The sequence below is a fragment of the Heloderma suspectum genome, chromosome 8 (assembly GCF_057233095.1).
Source record: "Heloderma suspectum isolate Gila_16-S chromosome 8, 16-S_ref, whole genome shotgun sequence".
Classification (NCBI taxonomy): Eukaryota; Metazoa; Chordata; class Lepidosauria; order Squamata; family Helodermatidae; genus Heloderma; species Heloderma suspectum.
The window spans coordinates 48000144-48018151 of record NC_139465.1 but is presented as its reverse complement, the minus strand read 5'-3'; the positions used below and the strand labels follow the sequence as shown (position 1 = coordinate 48018151).

At 49.1% G+C, this 18008-nt stretch overlaps 1 protein-coding gene across 1 annotated transcript in view; it reads left to right on the top strand.

Moving 5' to 3' along the window:
* The window catches only part of PLEKHG4 (pleckstrin homology and RhoGEF domain containing G4), a 135014-nt gene that overhangs the window by 71696 nt on the left and 45310 nt on the right, over positions 1–18008 (top strand). The window contains exons 4-7 of the mRNA XM_084812901.1: positions 905–1120; positions 3247–3370; positions 5091–5184; positions 6179–6265. Coding sequence (XP_084669027.1) covers positions 905–1120; positions 3247–3370; positions 5091–5184; positions 6179–6265 — 521 coding nt within the window. The remainder of the gene's footprint in view (positions 1–904; positions 1121–3246; positions 3371–5090; positions 5185–6178; positions 6266–18008) is intronic.

Genomic DNA, 18008 nt, shown 5'->3' with positions numbered 1-18008 from the left:
CACCTGCAGACCGCGTTTGACCAGCAAGGTCACGCAGAGAGGCATCCTTGAGAGGTGCTCTTGGGGCCAAAACTAGATGAGATGCTAGGTGTTCTGCGACTAGATCCCCTGACAGGGTGGTTTTTTTTTTAATTTATGCAGTTGCGGCGGGGGGGGGGGGGATTGTTTTAATTTAAAACAGCCTCCAAATTGGATCAGGAAGGGGGTGATATTTAATCCTTTCCTTCGTGCTGCTTTCCCAATCTAAATTGCTCCCTGCCCATGAAGCTGCTGTTTGCTCCTAAATGTTTCCCCAGGCAGGACAAGTAACAGTTTGGGGGTGGGGGACATTTAGATCAAGAAAATGGTGGAGGAGGAAAGAGTGAAATACCTCCTCCCCCAGCACCAGTTCCCAAATCAGATTAGCAGCTGTTCGAACTAAAACACAGTGGCCCGGTTTGCACGTCAGAACAACCCAGGGTTTAAGCCTGGTTTCCAACTCTGGCTGTTGTGGGAGAGACAAGCCTGGTTTGCACATCACAGCAAACGACCCAGGACAAAGCCTGGGCTATTGTGGATCATGCAGTTTGGCCCACAGTTGTGGAAGTTTTCCCCTTGAGGGCTTTCAAGATCTGAGCCGTATATTTTTTGGAAGAGATGCCACTTCCCTCTTTGAGCTGGCATTCAGTGCTCGGGAATAAGATATTTGGAGGAGTAATGTTAATTTAGTTTAACTGAGTACATTTTGTGTTCTATTATGTCTATTTTATCTTTTTTATTTTTACTGTCATTACCAGTCTGGAGCCCTTGAGAAGGGACAAGATAGAAATGGAACAAATGAACAAACTAATTTGTCTCTGGATGGAGGTGTGGAGGAGGCGGAGGCAACGACACTGAATTGTGCTCATCCCCTTTCCTTATACAGAAACCTCACTGAAATGGGCAAGGAAGGTCAATGGAGGAGCTGGCAAAGTTGGTCTGGGGTCAGCCCATCATGGCTATAGTTTGGAAGAAGGCTCAGTGTTGGCAACACCCCAAGAACTGTCCCCCCTCCCCTCTGGTAGAAGTCTGGGCACTGTCCCCACGTCAATGAAGGAGGTGAACTGGGAGGTGCTCAGGAGCGGAGTTGCGCGCTTGCCCGGTAAGCAGCGTGAATGAGGAGGGCCAGCCGGCCGTTGGCTGTTGCTGTTCTCTGATGGCCGAAGCACCTGTTCCTCTTGCTGAAAAGTCAGTGGGCAGGGAAAAGGTTGTGTGTGTGCAAGTGCAGAGTGCTTTGGTGTCACACTTTGGACTGGACCTTTCTGCACTTCCCCTTGGTTTTAGTGCCAAGAGCAGGAGCACAAAACCGTGGCGCCCTCCAGGAGCAAGAGGCAGGAGTCCCTGCACAAATAGGGCTCCTGCCTATACCCCACCCCACCCACGCACCCGCTGCCACGGCTTCCCATCAGGGGACCAGTGTGACTTGAGAGTGGGCCCAGGGCGGGGGGTGGTGGTGGTTGATTACCACCACCTTTGTGGCATGTTAGCCAGTCTGGTGCCATGGCCTTGCTGACTCCTGCTGAGGTGGTTTGTGTTCTCTCCATGTCCAGGCTCCAATTCACATGTGGCTGGTTTTGAAAATGTGCAAATGTGAGAGCTTCCACAAGACCAACCACGATACTGTGAAGTGGCACCCAAGCCCTTCCCTCTGTTCAGGGTGTGTCCCCAAAGGCCAAATTCTGCACAAAGGACCAGACTGCAAATTTGCATTGGTTTCTGCATGTTCTGATTAACATTTTCCACTTTCAAAATCCAGAATTTTAGGACTTTTTGATAGTTTTGGCTTTCATTCCTTCGTGGAATATTTAGGACAATTCCACTTCTCTGTTTGTTAGGGGAGGAGTCTATAGCTGAATAGGCATGGCTTTGCATGCACAAGGACCTAGTTAAATCCCAGCATCTCCAGTTAAAAGCCTCTTAGATACCAAGAAGGGGGGGAGGGAAGCATGTGAAATTTGTTTCGCTTAGTTTTTGATCAAGGTTTGCCCAGGTCACACCATCTGGATCGGACACGGACTTGGGCACGGTCTGTGGTCGAAGTCTGCACATTTCCGAGCTTGCAGAGTCGTTTGTGAACCCCCCAAATGCGTGTGACAACATGCATACCTTTGAAAAATGCACATGAAAATGCGCACAGATTTTTGTGTGAAAAGAAGAAAACAAAGCTCGCAATCTGATACAGACTTGAGTCAGAACAAGCTTTGAGATGAATTTGGAGAACTTCAGCAAGCTCAAGTTTTGCTGATCTGCACATCCCTAGATGGTGGTGGAAAGGCCTCCACTTGAGGCCCAGGAGATCCACAGACAGAGTAGATGTTGATGGGCTAGAGACTCTAATCAGTCCATAAGGCTCGTTCTTTAAAACTGTAAAACATGCCAATACTTCTAAGCCCTTCAGAGCCTAGGGCCGAGCATGGTATAAGTCAAATAAACGAGTACTGGAGAGAGAACTGAGGGAGGAGCAAGGAGGGTTTGGGGATCTGAGGATCTGGGCCCTGTTGATATTGTTATGTTTTGGTTGTTGTTTTGTATGTTACTTTGTATTTTTGCCGTTAGGCACTTTGAGCACCATTTGGTTAAAAAGTGGGATTCGAATTTAACTGCATGAATGGTCTGTTGAGAGAAGGGCTGTGTGGGGAGGAGCAAGGAGCAGCGCAGGTCACTGGAGCCTCACACAGCGGCCACCTCAAGTCCCACGCTGGCCTCTCTGGCTTCAGAGATGGCCTAGGTTTTCCATCTTTGCACTGAAGTCTGAAGGGCTAGATAGCTGGGGTTTTTTAAAGGGTGTGCCAAATACTAGATTCCACATTTGCATGGAAGTCTTGCAGACACAAAGGAGGAGAAATTATAAACTGCCTTTTTCCCAAGTTAATATTTTTCTCTGTTCCATCCATCCACTTCACCAGTGGAGGTTGGTCCTGTAAGAAGAGAGCCTTCATGTCATAAGAAGAAACTCCTATGACATGCCGTTTCATTAGAGACTTCCCTTTTGGATCAGCATTTGGGCTGATAACAACAAATGGTCCTGAACCAAAACAAAGTCCCACTGGTTAATTCTTTACTGGAAGGGTTAGAAGCTGAGCCTCAGGGCACTTGACCAGAGCGAGATCCGTATTTCTGCCTGCTTATGGCCCGTGGATGGAATTTCATTGGCACGTCCTGTGTGTGGTGAGAACTTGATCTTCATTCCTGCCACTTCGCCAAACTAAACCAAATCCTTATTCTCAGGCACCAGAGACAAATGTGGACGGGCAGTGGCCATCATCACAGCGAGGAATGCCGTTTGGCTGAACCCCCGCTGCAGCGCCAGTGAACTGGTGCGCCTCCTCCTGTACTTGTGCAGCACGCTCAGGTTCGTGGGACGGTGGGGGAGGGGGAGGAGAGCGGCTTGAGCAGGAAGAAATATTGCCACAAAAATAAAGCATCAACAGACCTTCTACTGTGCACAGTGCTGCAGGATTGCGCTCACGCTTCATTTCGTCATTACTGGTACTGCTAAGAACATCAGAAGAGCCCTGCTGGATCACACCAAGGGTCCACCCAGTCCAGCATTCTGCTCACACAGTGGCCAACCAGCTGTCGACTGGGGACCCACAAGCAGGGCATGAGCGCAACAGCACTCTCCCACTCATGTTCCCCAGCAACTGGTGTACATAGGCTCACTGCCCCTGGTACTGGAGGTAGCATGTAGCCATCGGGACTGGTAGCCATTGATAGCCTTCTCCTCCAGGAATTTGTCCCACCCCCTTTTAAAGCCATTCAAAGTCGTGGCCATCACTACACCCTGTGGCAGCGAATCCTATAGTTTAACTATGCACTGTGTGAAGAAGTCCTTCCTTCTATCTAACCTGAATCTCCCACCAATCAGCTTCATGGGGTGACCCCAGGTTGTAGTATTTATGAGAGAGGAAAAAAAATGTCTCCCTATAAACATTCTCCATAGCATGCATATTTTTTTACACCGTGATCATGTCTCCCTTCACCTTACATTTTCCAGGCTAAACAATCCCAGCTGTTGTAACCTACCCTCATAGGGGAGATGCTCCAGCACCTTGAACATTTTAGTTGCCCTTTTCCGCACTTTTTCCAGCTCTACAACATCTTTTTTTAGGTGTGGTGACCAGAACTGGACACAGTATTCCAAGTGTGGTCACACCATAGATTTGTATAGGGGCAGTATGATATTCGCTGTTTTATTCTCAGTTCCTTCTCTAATTATGCCTATCATGGAGTTTGCCTTTTTTACAGCGGCCGCACATGGGGTTGACATCTTCATTGAGCTGTCCACCACAACCCCAGGATCACTTTCCTGGTCGGTCACCGCTAGCTCAGATGCCATCAGGATTTTTTTGCCCTGTGCATCACTTTACACTTGCTTACATTCAACCACATTTGCCATTTGGATGCCCATTCACCCAGTTTGGAGAGATCCTTTTATTGCTCCTCACAATCCTTTTTTGTTTTAACCACCCTAAATAATTTGGTCTCGTCGGCAAACTTGGCCACTTCGCTGCTCACTCCTAATTCCAGATCATATATGAAGCTGAAAAGCTTTGGTCCCAATACAGATCCCTTTGGGAGCCCACTATTTACATCCCTCTGTTGGGATAGTTTACCATTTATTCCTGCTGTTGTTCAACCAGTTACTGATCCATAAGAGGACCTGGCCTCTTATTCCATGACTGCTCAGGAGTCTTAGGTGAAAGTCCTCTGGGCCGCTCTGCGCCCCGCCTTGTCAAGCTGCCTGCCTGCCTGCCTGCAGTGTGCCAGCAGTGCTGGGGCTTGCTCTACAGGTCAAGCTGGCTGCCTTGTGTGGCCCTTCGGGACAGGAGGACCCGTTGTTCTGCTTGGGGCTCAGCTATAGGGCAGGCCTGGTATGGATGTCACGAGAATGTAAATGTGAAGGTAAGGAGAGGAAGCTGCAGAGAGAAACTGCGTGCCCTAAGATACAGGGCCAGATGATTGACGCGTTGAGGGCGGCTGCTGCTGCAAGGCTGTTGGAGGTGCTCCCTCTGGAGCAGTGTGGATGGGTGTCTAGTAACTGATGTCTTCTTTTATTTCCTGACTTCCAGGCCTGAGTGCCAGGCTTTGGGCCTAACCATTCTGGTAGATGCCCGGCGATGTTCTCCAGTCCCAGCTCTCTTTAAAGCTTTTGCCATCCTGCAGGTGAGACTGTGGCTGCTGACTCCCCTGCCCACTTCTTCTCCCGCCCCCATCTCCTGGGGACCAGGGAAGCCAGGCGGGAGGTGGGGCCCACTGAGCCCACCCAGCTGGCCTGCTGAGCCTCTTCTTCTCTCGGCTGCCTCCAGCATCCTCCATTCTTTGCAGGAGCTTCCAGCATTTCAGTCCTGGCCATTGTGTCTATGTTGTGGGACTGTGTGTGCAACTGCAAGTGCAGTGTGCCAGCTGGGGGGGGGGGGGGGTGCCAGCAGGACAGGATGGTGCAGGGGCCAGCGAGGGCCCCCAGCGGGAGGGCACTCCCCCCCCCAGGCAATGCAGATGACCTGCTTGGGTGTGGCTGGGGGAGGGGTTTCCCTTCAGTGTCCGGTCTTATAAGGGAGGGGCCATGGTTTGTCTGTTCCCAGCAGCCACGGGAGTGGGGGGCAATGAGGCACTTAAAAGACATAGACACAAATCCGCACAAAATGTGCCTGTGCTAATTTATAATATGTACACATTTAGAAATAATTACTAGGCTTTATTTAAATTTCCCAGAAGGCAAAGTCAGCCAACTAATTTCCTGTCCAAATCAACCCAAATAAAATACATTCTCAATTAATTTGCACCCCACCCCAGATCATCCCAAATCAGTAGTTCTTCACTTGCAGTTTATTTGCAATGGCTGTGAACAGGTGTAAAAAATGCACAAAAAAGAGTGGCTGGTAGGCTTTTTCATGAGCCCTTCCCCACACAGCCTGGAAGGTCCGTACATGCTAGGTGGCTGGCCTGCCTGAATGACAGCCTTCAGACACTTTGCAGCTCTTCAGATTTGTCTGTCTCTTTTTTCAAAAAGGCAGGACTTGTGCTGCCAGTGTCAGTAAGGAGAACCAAGAAACGCTTGTGCAAAGAAGAGATGCTGATTTAGCTGCATGTAACACAAGACTTTTGACTGGTGCCAAAGCCAACCGTGGAGCTCTAGAATCTGTTCTTTCTGTTGCAGGACACTGTCCCTCACTGCATCCACAGAGTCCTGCTGCTTGTGGAGAAAGATGTCACCTTCCGGATGGAGAAATTGGCTTCTGTGCAGGTACGAGAGATGCTCACCTCTAAACACTTCAGTCTTTGTCTTCTACAACTATTCAGTCTTGTCTACTTCTGCAGTTCTATGTTTAACAATCTGGATGAAATGTAGCAGGGATCTCAAATTTCTTTCTTTTTGTTTTGTGCAGCTTCCTGATCCAAGTTAGGTTGGGATACTTTGGAAAACATGTTGGGCAGAGCAGTCTCTCTGTGTCCTTCAGGGGCTGGAATTTCGTCTGTGGTTTGTGTGGATGGCCATTTGCTCCCTGTCCCCCCCTTACACACACACAGTCTCCTCTGTGTTCCCTTTGCAAGTTCCTTGGCTGAGGATAGAGGAACCCAAATTGTGCAATACTCCAAATACGCAGATCAGGACAAAGCTAACAGAGCAGCTTTATGTCAGATCAAGTTCATGCTTGTCATAGTTTTGGTTTATATAAGCGGTTCAGAGTGAAGGGTATTACCTTGCTGCAGATCTGAATTTCTTTGTTATAAATTACAAAACAATTAAGGTGGCCATTAATTTCCTGTGGCCTTGTTTTCTTGAATGGTGACAATCTGAATCTCTTCTGCTTGATTCCAATTTCATAGAATCCTAGAGTAGTGGGGTTGGGAGGGGCCTACAAGACCATCTAGTCAAATTTGACATGGCTGGAGCCTGTAAAAAATCCACCAGCCTCTCACCTGCAGAGATAAAAGCAGCCCAGATGACAAGTAGAAAGCCTGGTCATGTCAGGAGGTCACTGGAAAGGGAGGTGGTAACAAAAGAGGAGAAGAAGGTGGATAAGATGGGAGGGCGAGGGCGTGTGATCAGTGCAGCAGGGAGGCGGAATCCAAGGTGACTCTGGAAGAAGCAGAACAAAGTATCAGTAGAAGAAATCGAAAGGGGTATTTATCGCTGTAACCAGATAAGGGATGCTTTATGATCCCAAGGGGAATCCAGGCACCTAAGGGCGCTGCAGTGCTTTCCGAACGCATGTCTGGCCCTAGTGGATTGTGGGGGCTGGAGGCTGGGGAGGCAGGAGGGAACAATGGCTTCTCCAGTGTCATGCACTACTCTGCAGTTCCTGTTGCCAGGAGAAACCCTTCCCCTGCCTTTCTTTGTGGGTTTTTGTGCTCCATCCACTCCTCCTCTGTCCAAGGAATAGCAGACTGTAAGCCAGAGCGTCATGTGGAACCTTTGGTTCCCAGGGCAAGTTTTTTGGTTGCACTCACCCAGCATAGTTACACCAGGAAACCCAGAAACACTCTGAACCCCGCCGTCCTACTGTCTTTCGAATGGATAGCTAGTTCTAAGTGGGATCAAAGACTTGGGCCTGGACATGGAAGTGGTAGACAGGTATCCATGATTCCCAAGCAACCATCAGATTAATGATTGGGGCCTGATAAATCCTAGGAATTTGAAGCATTTATTCATCACTATGCAAGTCTGGCACTTGAAGCTTTGCTACTGGGTCATGTGTGTGCGTGCGTGTGTATGCGCACACCACCTCTTCCCCAGCCAAAGTAACTGCTCAGTAGCCTCTTGGCCTGGGGTGCATTTCATACTGGGGGCGTACCTGCCCATCTTCCCACCCTTAGCCCTCCTGAGTCTGAAACATTGTTGGTTCTTCCTTCACAAGACAACTTTGGCACCAGAAGCTGCCTTGTTCCTTCCTGCCCTGGATCTATAAAAGTTTCCCCCTTGTCGAGGGCATTTTCTTGCCACAAGCAGCCTGTGCTAGTCCTGTGCAGCCAGCCAGGTGGCACAAGGAAAACTCAGGGAAGATTGACTCTCTGTCACTGTCCCTTGAATCTGAGCTCCAAAGGAGACCTGGGATTCTTTCTAGTTCTTCTGCGTGGTCAGTGTACAGCAACACATACAGGTTCTACACCTGTGCATCCCCTAATTTCCATAGCTTTTAAAGTTAGAGAAGAGTTGGGACCCCCTCCAGTTGCACACTCAAGGGTGCATGGCTCCCACATTCCTGTTCAGTACTTGGCTAGAGGAAAAAACACAATTTTTCTTTATTGTCTGTTCTGCCTTTCAGTTTTGTCTGTTTTCTGATTTGATCTTTTATCAGTTTCTTTTCCCTCAGCACTTCTGGTGCATGGTGTTACAAAAAATCTTCATGGGTTCTTACATCCCAAAAGGTCACCTTTTTTTGCAAGGGCACCTCTGGGGGTGGGGAGTTTCCTCCACTGGATGGACATTCCCTTTGTCCCATAAGTATGGGTTCATGCTTTCATAAGGCCTCACAGGCCTTCACAAGGCAAGCTGGAAGAAACAGGGCTTCGTGCTTGTGAGCTCTCCTGGGAAAGGTGTGACCTACACAGAGTGACCCTAGTTCCAATTCATCTCGCGGGGGATCACAGTGCCTTCACCGAATGCAGTCATGTTACTTTCACAAGAGGAAATGTCTCAAAAATTGAGGGGGTTGATAAAACAAATAAGTTGGAAGGGAAAGTAAAGAGGCGTACTAAAGGAGGATATGGAGACTGCGGAGAGGCTGAATAAATTCTTTCAATTTGTCTTCACTGCAGAAGATGTAGGATAGATACTCCTGCCTAAACTAATCTTTTCAGAGAGTCTGAGGAACTGTGGCAGTTAGTGGCAAAATTGGGAAACATGGGCAGGAGGGGGCTGTTGCACTCATATCCTGCTTATGGGCTTCCCCTGGGCAGCTGGCCGGCCACTGTGTGAACAGGATGCTAGACTAGATGGACCCTTGGTCTGATCCAGCATCAGGGCTCTTCTTACATTCTTAGTGGTGAGAAGAGCTAAAGTCCTAGACTCTATTGATAATTTGAAAACAAACAAATTACTTGGTTCAAATGGTATGCATCCGAGAGTTCTTGAAGAACTCCAATGTGAAATTGTAGATCTTTTAACAGAAATATGTAACATGTCCCTAAGATTGGCCTCTGTACCAAAGGAACAGAGGACAACACTTGGAATACTGGCTGTCTTCTTATCCATCATCTCCTCAAAGATATGGGCAGATGTGTACAGTTCTGGTCACTGCAGCTCAAAAAAGGTTGTTGTAGAGCTGGAAAGATGTAGAAAAGAGCATCCAAAATTATCAAGGGACTGGAGCAATTCCCCTATGAGGAAAGACCGCAACATTTGGGACTTTTTAGCTTAGAAAAAAGGCAAGGAAGGGGAGGCATGATAGAGGGGTACAAAATTATGCATGGTGTGGAGAAAGTGGATGCGGAGACATTTTCCTCCTTCTCTCATAGTACTGGAACCCAATGGGGTCATCCCATGAAGTTGATTGGTGGGAGATTCAGGGCAAATAAAAAGAAGGACTTCTTCACACAGTGCATAGTTAAACTATGGAATTCGCTACCACAAGTTGTAGTGATGGCCACCAACCTCGATGGCTTTTGTTGTATAGGTAGAGGGAATGACTGTAAGACTCAGCAGGCCTCAAACACAACTGTCCTTTATTTATCACACACAGAAGGGAAGAACTTAGCAGAAGCTCCACTCATCATTGCCACTCCCAGCTCTACGGGTGCTGCCAAGGTTCAAAGCAATAACTAAGCCACAGTACTCCCCCCCCCCCCCGGGATACATAACATTCCTCCCCCCTTAGCTATCATAGTCTTCCAAGCAAGGGGGAGGCACCCTTTCACGGCACGGTCCCTGCACTCGACTGGTAGGCGCAGATTGCTCAGATGACTTCCTTTCAGCCACTGCCGTGGGTAAGGAAGGAGTCTTGCTCCCATCTCTTGGTGGTTCTGGCGCTTCGACCGGCACTGAGAGAAACACGTCGGTTCCAGATAGATCTTCAGCAGCGACCTCTGCCGATGACAAGCCACTGTGGCCAGAACACCTTCACAACTGGCCAACGTGGCAATGCCACACTGACCCACCTGCACCTGCACTTGCTGGACCTTGTATGACACAGGTCCAGCAACCTCAGTGATGGAGGAAGCCTTGGCCCAGCACCATAGTTCCTAGCAAACACCTGACCTTGTGGGGCAAATGAGCAGAGCGCAGGAGCTGAGAAGGCAGCATCCAGAGCTTGCTCCCGTTTGCTTGGCCAGTCTTCCGTTAAATCTGGGCGGAGACGGTCAAGGCAAGTCTTTAGGCGCCGCTCCATAAGTCCCTCTGCAGGACTGACTCCTGTTGTTGCGCAAGGAGTAACATGCCGGCAACGAGGAGCCTGGCAAGGCATGTTGGCCGGTCTCCTCCCACAGCGCGCTCCAGGGCATCTTCAGTTGTCTGCACCATCCGTTCAGCTTGGCCATTTGCCCGGGGATGACGAGGTGCCACGGTGGCAGCCCGAGTAAGGTTCTTGTCCACAAATGATTTAAATTCAGCAGACGTAAAAGCAGTCCCGCTGTCTGAGAGTGTAGTATCAGGCAAGCCGCGGGTGGCAAAGAAGTGGCGCAGTGCTGTGGCTGTTGCAGCGGCTGTTTGTGATGGTACTGAGACGACGTCCAGCCACTTCGAGTAACAATCTGTCACAGCCAAGAAGTCTTTTCCTTAAAATGGTCCTGCAAAATCAGTATGGATTCTTGACCAAGGCTTCTTGGTCACTCCCCATGGAAAGATAGGTGCCCTTGGAGGATTGTGCCCAGTGGCTTGACAAGTACTGCACTCATTTATACTTGTTTCAATATCTGAGTCAATGCCGGGCCACCAGACGTAGCTCCTGGCCAATGCTTCCATGCAATCCCTGGATGAGCTGCATGCAGCATGGTCAAGATGGTTTGACGACCCTTATCTGGAATAACAACACGGCTTCCCCATAGCAGACTTCCCTTTTGGGCAGACAGCCCATGCTGATGGCGTTTAAATGGCTTACATTCCTCTGGCAGTTCCTCATCTGGCCATCCCCTCCATACCCAGTTTAAAATGAGCCAGTACAGGATCTGGAGCAGTCAGCCGAGCAGTTTGATCAGTCTGAAGTGGTGGGTCAGGAGGGGCTCCTAGCATCAAGACTTCCAGTGGAGGAGGTACAACAAAATCTGGAATTTTAAGTGGTGCCCGACTCAATCCGTCAGCATTAGCTATTGCCTTCCTGGTCTGTAGGAAAGTGTAGAATCGTAAGCATGGAGCAGGATGCTCCAGCGCTGCATGCGCAGTGACAGTATGCAGGGAGTAGGCTCACCAGGTGAGAAGATTCCTAGAAGGGGCTTGTGATCCAGGTGTATTTCAGAAGAATGGCCGTAGAGATAGTTGTGGAACTTTTTGACTCCTGCAGTAACAGCCAAGGCTTCTCTGCCAATTTGTGCAAAGTTCCTTTCAGCGGATGACATAGTCCTTGAATAATAAGCAACTGGTGCTTCTGTACCATCTGGACATTTGTGGCTTAGCACGGCACCAAACCCATAAGCACAAGCATCAGTAGTAAGGATTAGCGGGTTTTTTCATCATAATGTACAAGCACAGAATTTGAACTCAACAAGTGTTTGGCATTCTGGAAAGCATTCTCATTTCCATGGAACTCCTCTTCCCAGCAAGCGCTGCAGTGGTCAAGATGGCAGCCTTCCTGGAAGAAACACAGGGCAGAAACCGAGGAGTCCCAAGAAGGCTTGAGGTTCCTGCTTTGTTTTTGGAGCAGGTGCGTAGTGAATGGCACATATTTCTTCGCCAGTGGGCCAAATGCCAGAAGCATCAATACGGTAGCTCAAAAACGTTGCGCTGGAGGTTCCAATTTCACATTTCTCCTTTATTACACAAATGCCAGATGTGTCAAAACGACGTCGGACTTCTTGAAATTGTTCCACAAGCCCTTTCTCTGTTGATCCCATGAGCAGGACATCGTTGAAATAGGGTGCAATGCATGGAATTCCAGAAAGCAGGGTTTCCATGAGTTGTTGGAACGTCCAGAGGCCACAGAAATTCCAAATTACAGACGCTTTACTCGGAATGCCCTCGATGAGTGATTATTGTTTGGGCATCTGCTGTAGCATCGTCAACGACCAACGGTTGAAATGCTGGGGCCGGATTGAGCTTTGCAAAGACCCTCCCGCCACCAAGAACAGCGAGGAGCTGATTGACAGCAGGCACTGGGCATGGATGCTGCTTAAGCGCCTTCTTCACAGTGCACTTGTAACCCCCACACAGTCTCACCTTCCCATTAGGCTTTAAGACCAGCACAATGGGCGTAGCCCACTGGGTCTGTGTCACTGGTTCTAGCACACCTTGCTTGATGAGATGCTCAAGATCTTCAGTTTTTACCCACAACACAACAGGCACATTCCTGGCTGTCATGCAAATTAATGCAATAAATGCATCCAGATGGAGTGACACTGCCTTCCCTTTGCATTCTCCCAATTCTTCAGAAAATACCCTTGGAAATTTATTAACAATTGCTGCAAACCGACCTGTAGTAATGGCTGAATTCCTTGAACGCTATTCCCTATTGTTGAGAACCAGTTTCTCCCCAAGACATTTTTCCTCTGCCCCTCCACAATTCTAAGTGGGAGCTTCCCTTGGAAGGAGCCATTCTGTACACCTACAGTGCAGCATCCAATGATATCGACCTTCTTTGCATTGTAATTGCACAGAATGCAGGACGGACTTGACAACTTTGGAGCAAGGGTCCCAGAAAATATGTGCATAAAAGGGGTCTCTGTTAATTATGGATACCCCAGACCCCGAATCCATTTCCATTTTTCACTTCCTGCCATTGATTGCGTACAACCAGAATCATGAGGTTCCTTGCCACAGACCTTCTGAATGTGTTATAGCTGTTGAGTTTCATCACCCTGTGGATAATCAACCCCATGAGATGCTAGGTGGAGTGACTCTTGGCTATAGTTCCTTTGTTATAGGTCTGTGCTGGCAGATTTTGAACGGCAGACTCGCTCCAGGTGACCCTTCTTCTTGCATAACCTGCACTCGGCATCCTTGAATCTGCACAGAGAGCGCTGATGTGGTCTCCACAGACTGAGCAGGAACAGTTAAGCCAGTGCCTATCTGCAGATTTTATGGAGGGTGCATTTCTTGTGTTCTGTTGACCTTGCTGCCCAGAAATCTCAGCCTGCTTGCTCCAGATGGCGTTTACATCATCTGCATCTCTCCTGAGTTCTGTGACATATAGTTATGCAGTCTCACTGGCTGATGCCTTTTCTCGATCCAGTGCAAATGTCAAGTTTGGCTCGGACAGGAGGCGTTGTAGTGCTTCATCATAAACCCCAGAGACAAGGCGATCCCTCAACATATCCTCTAGAAAATCCCCAAAGTTGCAGTGTTGCAAAAGATGACACAGTTCTGCAATATCAGTGGCAATGCTCCCTCCAGTTTGCTGCATTCGTTTGTGAAATTTAAATTTTAAATTTAAATTTAAATCTCTGTACAATAACTGAAGGATTTGGTGAGAAATGTATCTTCAGTAATCCTAGAGGTTCATCAAATGCCTTAGTTTTGGGTGAGGCAGGAGCAGTGAGGGACCTTATTATGGCAAATATCTGTGGCCCACAAACAGGTAAGAGCACAGCTCACTTTTGTTTGCTTCCAGATAGAATGAAAGCCATTCTGCACACTGTCATCTGGATGTCCAGACAAGGTCAGACAACTCTTTGGGATGGGACGTGCTCAGCTTTCTGCCTCCTTAGCACCTGCCCTGCTTCTAGTAACTGAACTTGCTACTCTATCCACATGTGGGGCTGCACAGAGACAACTAAGAAGAAAGACAGGTTGCTTGCCGGTAATTGTAGTTCTTTGAATAGTCACCTGTGCAGTCACACAACCCCCGCTCTTGTTGTCTTGCAAATGCTGCTATGCATCTGTCTTTCTACTTGGCTTCCATTTTCATAGCTGCTGTGTTGGTTGGACATTTGACACTGACTGGGTAGGCAGGAGCCATTCCCTCAAAGAGTGGGGTGGGGTGTCTGCCAAACGTCTACAGCTTTACAAGCTTCCAAAATCAGGCTCAGCACACGTGCAGATTGCATATGTGTAGCTGCTAGGGATGTATGGGATTTCTGTTTTGGAGGTGAAATCTCGATGGATTTTACCAATTTGGCCCTGGTGGATTTTGTTCCATTTCCTCCCGCTGGCATTGACTCAATCTGTAGCGAGTCGATCCAATACACAGATTTCAGATTTTTAAAAAATGGTAGTGGCAATTTACGCAAATGGGATCTTTTTAAAATTATTTTTCAAAACTTTAAATTTGCGCAAATGGGGTCGTAGTATTTTAAATATTTTTTTAATCGGTGCTCTTTGCAAGTCCATGCAACAAAAAAAAAGAACATTCTTCTTCATGGTCTCTGTGCATTATGCATATGGGCTCTGCACCTGTGTGGAGCCTCAGTTTGGGAAGCTTCTATAGCTGAGGATGTTTTGGCAGGAACCCTTCTACCACTGTCCCCATGCACATGTCCCCAGGGGGTTCCACTTATTCCCTCAGTTCTGTGTCGACCACCATTGCACGCACCTTGTAGGAAAAGCTCTCTTGCCATTTTGCTGTTTCAAAGCGTTTTTTGACAAAAAGCTGAGGTTTTTTTCTTCCTTACTATAAAGTGTTTCTCTCTGTCTCCTTAGAGTTTCATTTATTTCTCTTTTTTTGGCGACGTTTGCAATCGCCCTCCCAGGCATATGGCCCTCAGGGCTCATTTCGGAAGTGCACCCGCTGCAGGGCAAAAGTGCCGCCCTCAGACGGGCACTCCCTCTGCCTGCTCTGCCCTGGTGAAGGGCGCATTGTTGAGGCTTGTCCTCACTGTAAAGCCTTCTCGAAACAAGCGAGAAGAAACAGGCCAGATCAGCTGAAAGCCATACTTTTGGAAACAGGCACTGGAATCTGTTGAGGAGCCTAAAGATATGGCAGATCTGCCAATCTTGCCTTCACACAATCTGCCCGCCGCACAGGAGCCTGCTCCAGTGTTGGGGTTGTCATCCCCTCAGCACTGTGCTTCCCTGAGTACACAGGATCTCCCCACACTGGGCCTATCTCTGAGGCTTACACTGGTGAAAAGACTAACAAAAGAGGCGGAAGTCTCTAAGCAGGCCAATCTGTCATCTTCACACTCAAAAAAGAAGAAGAGAAAGATCCTTAAGGAGCTGCGTGACCCTGCTCGGTGTCGAGCATTGGGCCCCTCAGGTCCCTCAGACTCTGCGCATGCGCCTCATGTCCGAGTTCAATCCATGCAGGCTCTGTCTCCAGCGTGAGAGGAATTGCCAACCATTCCGCTCGCTTCGGTGCAGACCTCTCGGGATCGGCAGCAGCTGTTCACGCGGCATCATCCCCTGCTGCTCCGCCAGTGCCTTCCACTCGGATGCCGTCGCCTGCACTGACGGTCTTACCTGATGCTCCGCCAGTGCTGCTTTCACACATCCCGATGGTGCAGCCAGTGCAAGGGGTAGAACCCATTCCACTAACATGTGCATCAGAGGGTGAGTTCCGGGACCTGTCCCTAATGGAACCGATCCCTCGACCCCCTCGTCGTTATGACTTAGAAGGTCGCGTTACTGGCTGTGAATGGCGCTCATGCTTGCCCAGGTCAGTGTGGGCAAGCGTGGGCACTTGCCTAGTGCCTCCGCTACTGGAGTTCGTGCCCCTAGTTTTTGCGAGCAAAGCCAATATTGGGAATGGTCCAGATCCCCATTCTCAGAGCAAGGCGGACAGTCATCATGCAACGTGCGGCACAGGAGACCTCGGGGTTGGGTTGACTGCTGTAATGAGCCATACGGCCAGGATCGCCATCCTGACCCTCCCTGTTGGGGAGAAAGGCGGCACCATCGACACCCGTCGGCCGCGGTGTTGAGACCTCCAGACCAGCTGGTCACTCCTTGCCCTTTGGTGCCATTCTGGTGCCAGCTCAGCAAAACAAGATGCAGCCTGCCTTCATCTGTCCTGCAACCACAGACGACCCAGCAACAAAATGTGCTGCCAGTTTTGCTGTAGCCACACATTGTCAGTTGCAGACCACCCTGCTGGTTACTGAGCCACTGTCTGCACTGCCTTTTGGTGCACTACTTGATATGGGTGGCGCTCAGTCACTCTACAGAAGTGAGGGAGAAGTTCCCACCACTTCAAGTCCGTTCAGGGCAGTCCCCAGTGTCTGGAACAGAAGGTTGTCAGTCAGATACTACATCACAATCTTCATGCCCTCTCCATCTCCTCTCCAGACACAATTGTTGGCTCCAATGAAGCCATATCAACATTGGAGGATCTGGGACAATTCCCCAGCCATATTCTCAGAATGGCACAGGCTTTGGGCCTAGTAGGTTCCACAGTGCAAGACCCCTTTTTCGACTCCAGAAATGCAGAGTCTTTCAAACCAGTGGCCATTCCTCTATTCCCCTCATTAGAGAAAACCATTCAACAATCCTGGAAAGCCCACTGCACTGTGCCACTGATATCTAAATGTCTGGAGGGTATTACCCCCTGCAAGAGTCAGATACTGAGTACCTCTTCAAATATCCAGCCCCAGATTCAATGGTCATCGAAGCCACACAGGGTAGGGTCCTCAGGGTGCATTCTTCTCCAACTGACATGGAGGGCAAATGCCTGGACTTACTCGGGAGGAGACTATGTTCCTCTGCAGTGATGGGCCTTAAAATATCAAACTGTGAGGCAACAATGACTGGGTACCAGTTATTGCTTTAGGACAAAGTGGGCCATCTTCTTGAGCATCTTCCAGATGACAAGAAGGAGCTGGGTCGCCTCTTCCAATCGGAGGCTCTGAAGCTGTCCAGGCAGCAAATAAATAGATTGCGCCGCCAGGTCAATTGCGACTCAGAGGTGCTAGTTGGATCTGTAGCCCTACGTCGCCATGCCTGGTTGAGGTCATCGAGTCTTCCACAAGAAACCAGAAGCTGTATCGAAGACTCACCCTTCAATGGGCAAGGCTTGTTCAACACAAAAACTGATGATGCGCTTGACTCAGTGCAGAAGGCCCATACCACGGCACGTCATACAGGTTTGATGTTGCAGCAGCTTCTCAGGCAACACTGCTGGCTTCAGTCACCTGCCACTCGGCACCAACCTGATCAGCAAGTTACAGCACAACAACATCAGCAAAAACGGTTACAGGCAGATCAGTCAGGGAAATCGTTCCCACCTTTAAAATCTTGCAATTATTGCAGGAAACCCGACAGCAGAACTAAGTGGCACCTTTGACTCACTTCCTGCCATCCTTCCTCACCTTGTGGCCCAAACACACATTTTTGGAGCACGCCTGTCCACTTACCATTGTCAAGGATAACAGGCCACTTTCCGCCATAAGATCGGGTCAGACTGTCACGTCGGATGTAACCACCTGGAATTGTTTGTAATCTAGAGGCTCTTCGGCTCTTTTCCCAAGGCCAGACGCAGCCCCTGCTCACTAGAACGTGCCAACAGCTGGAGGTGGTGGGGAGTCCCAGCCTCTCGGAGGCCAGGGCAGCCTACCCAGCGACTGAACCAGTGATTGGCTGCAGCAAAATCTGCTCTGGGTTGCCAGGGCTGGGCTTTAAAAGTGGGCTGAGGTCGAGGCATGGAGTCTCCCTTCATCCTGGTGGTCCTGGGCCTGCAAGACGGCTGGTTGCTATCCAGGGAGATCCATACTTAGGTATGCAAGGATAGGCCAGATAGATTTATTATTTTGCTTGGGTGTGCATTCATGAAGCTTTCTGTTATAGTTAAGTGATTTAGCTTTGTGCCCTCTGTGTAACTTGCTATTTCCATTCTTCCCTTTCCCTCTACCCCTTTATTTTGATCGTAATAAACCTTTATTCAGCCTTTAGTTGGTGTGATCTCTCTGCATAACCTCAGTGCTAATGTCAGTGCCTCTTGGCTTAAGAGGGTGGCTACTGAGTATTTTGC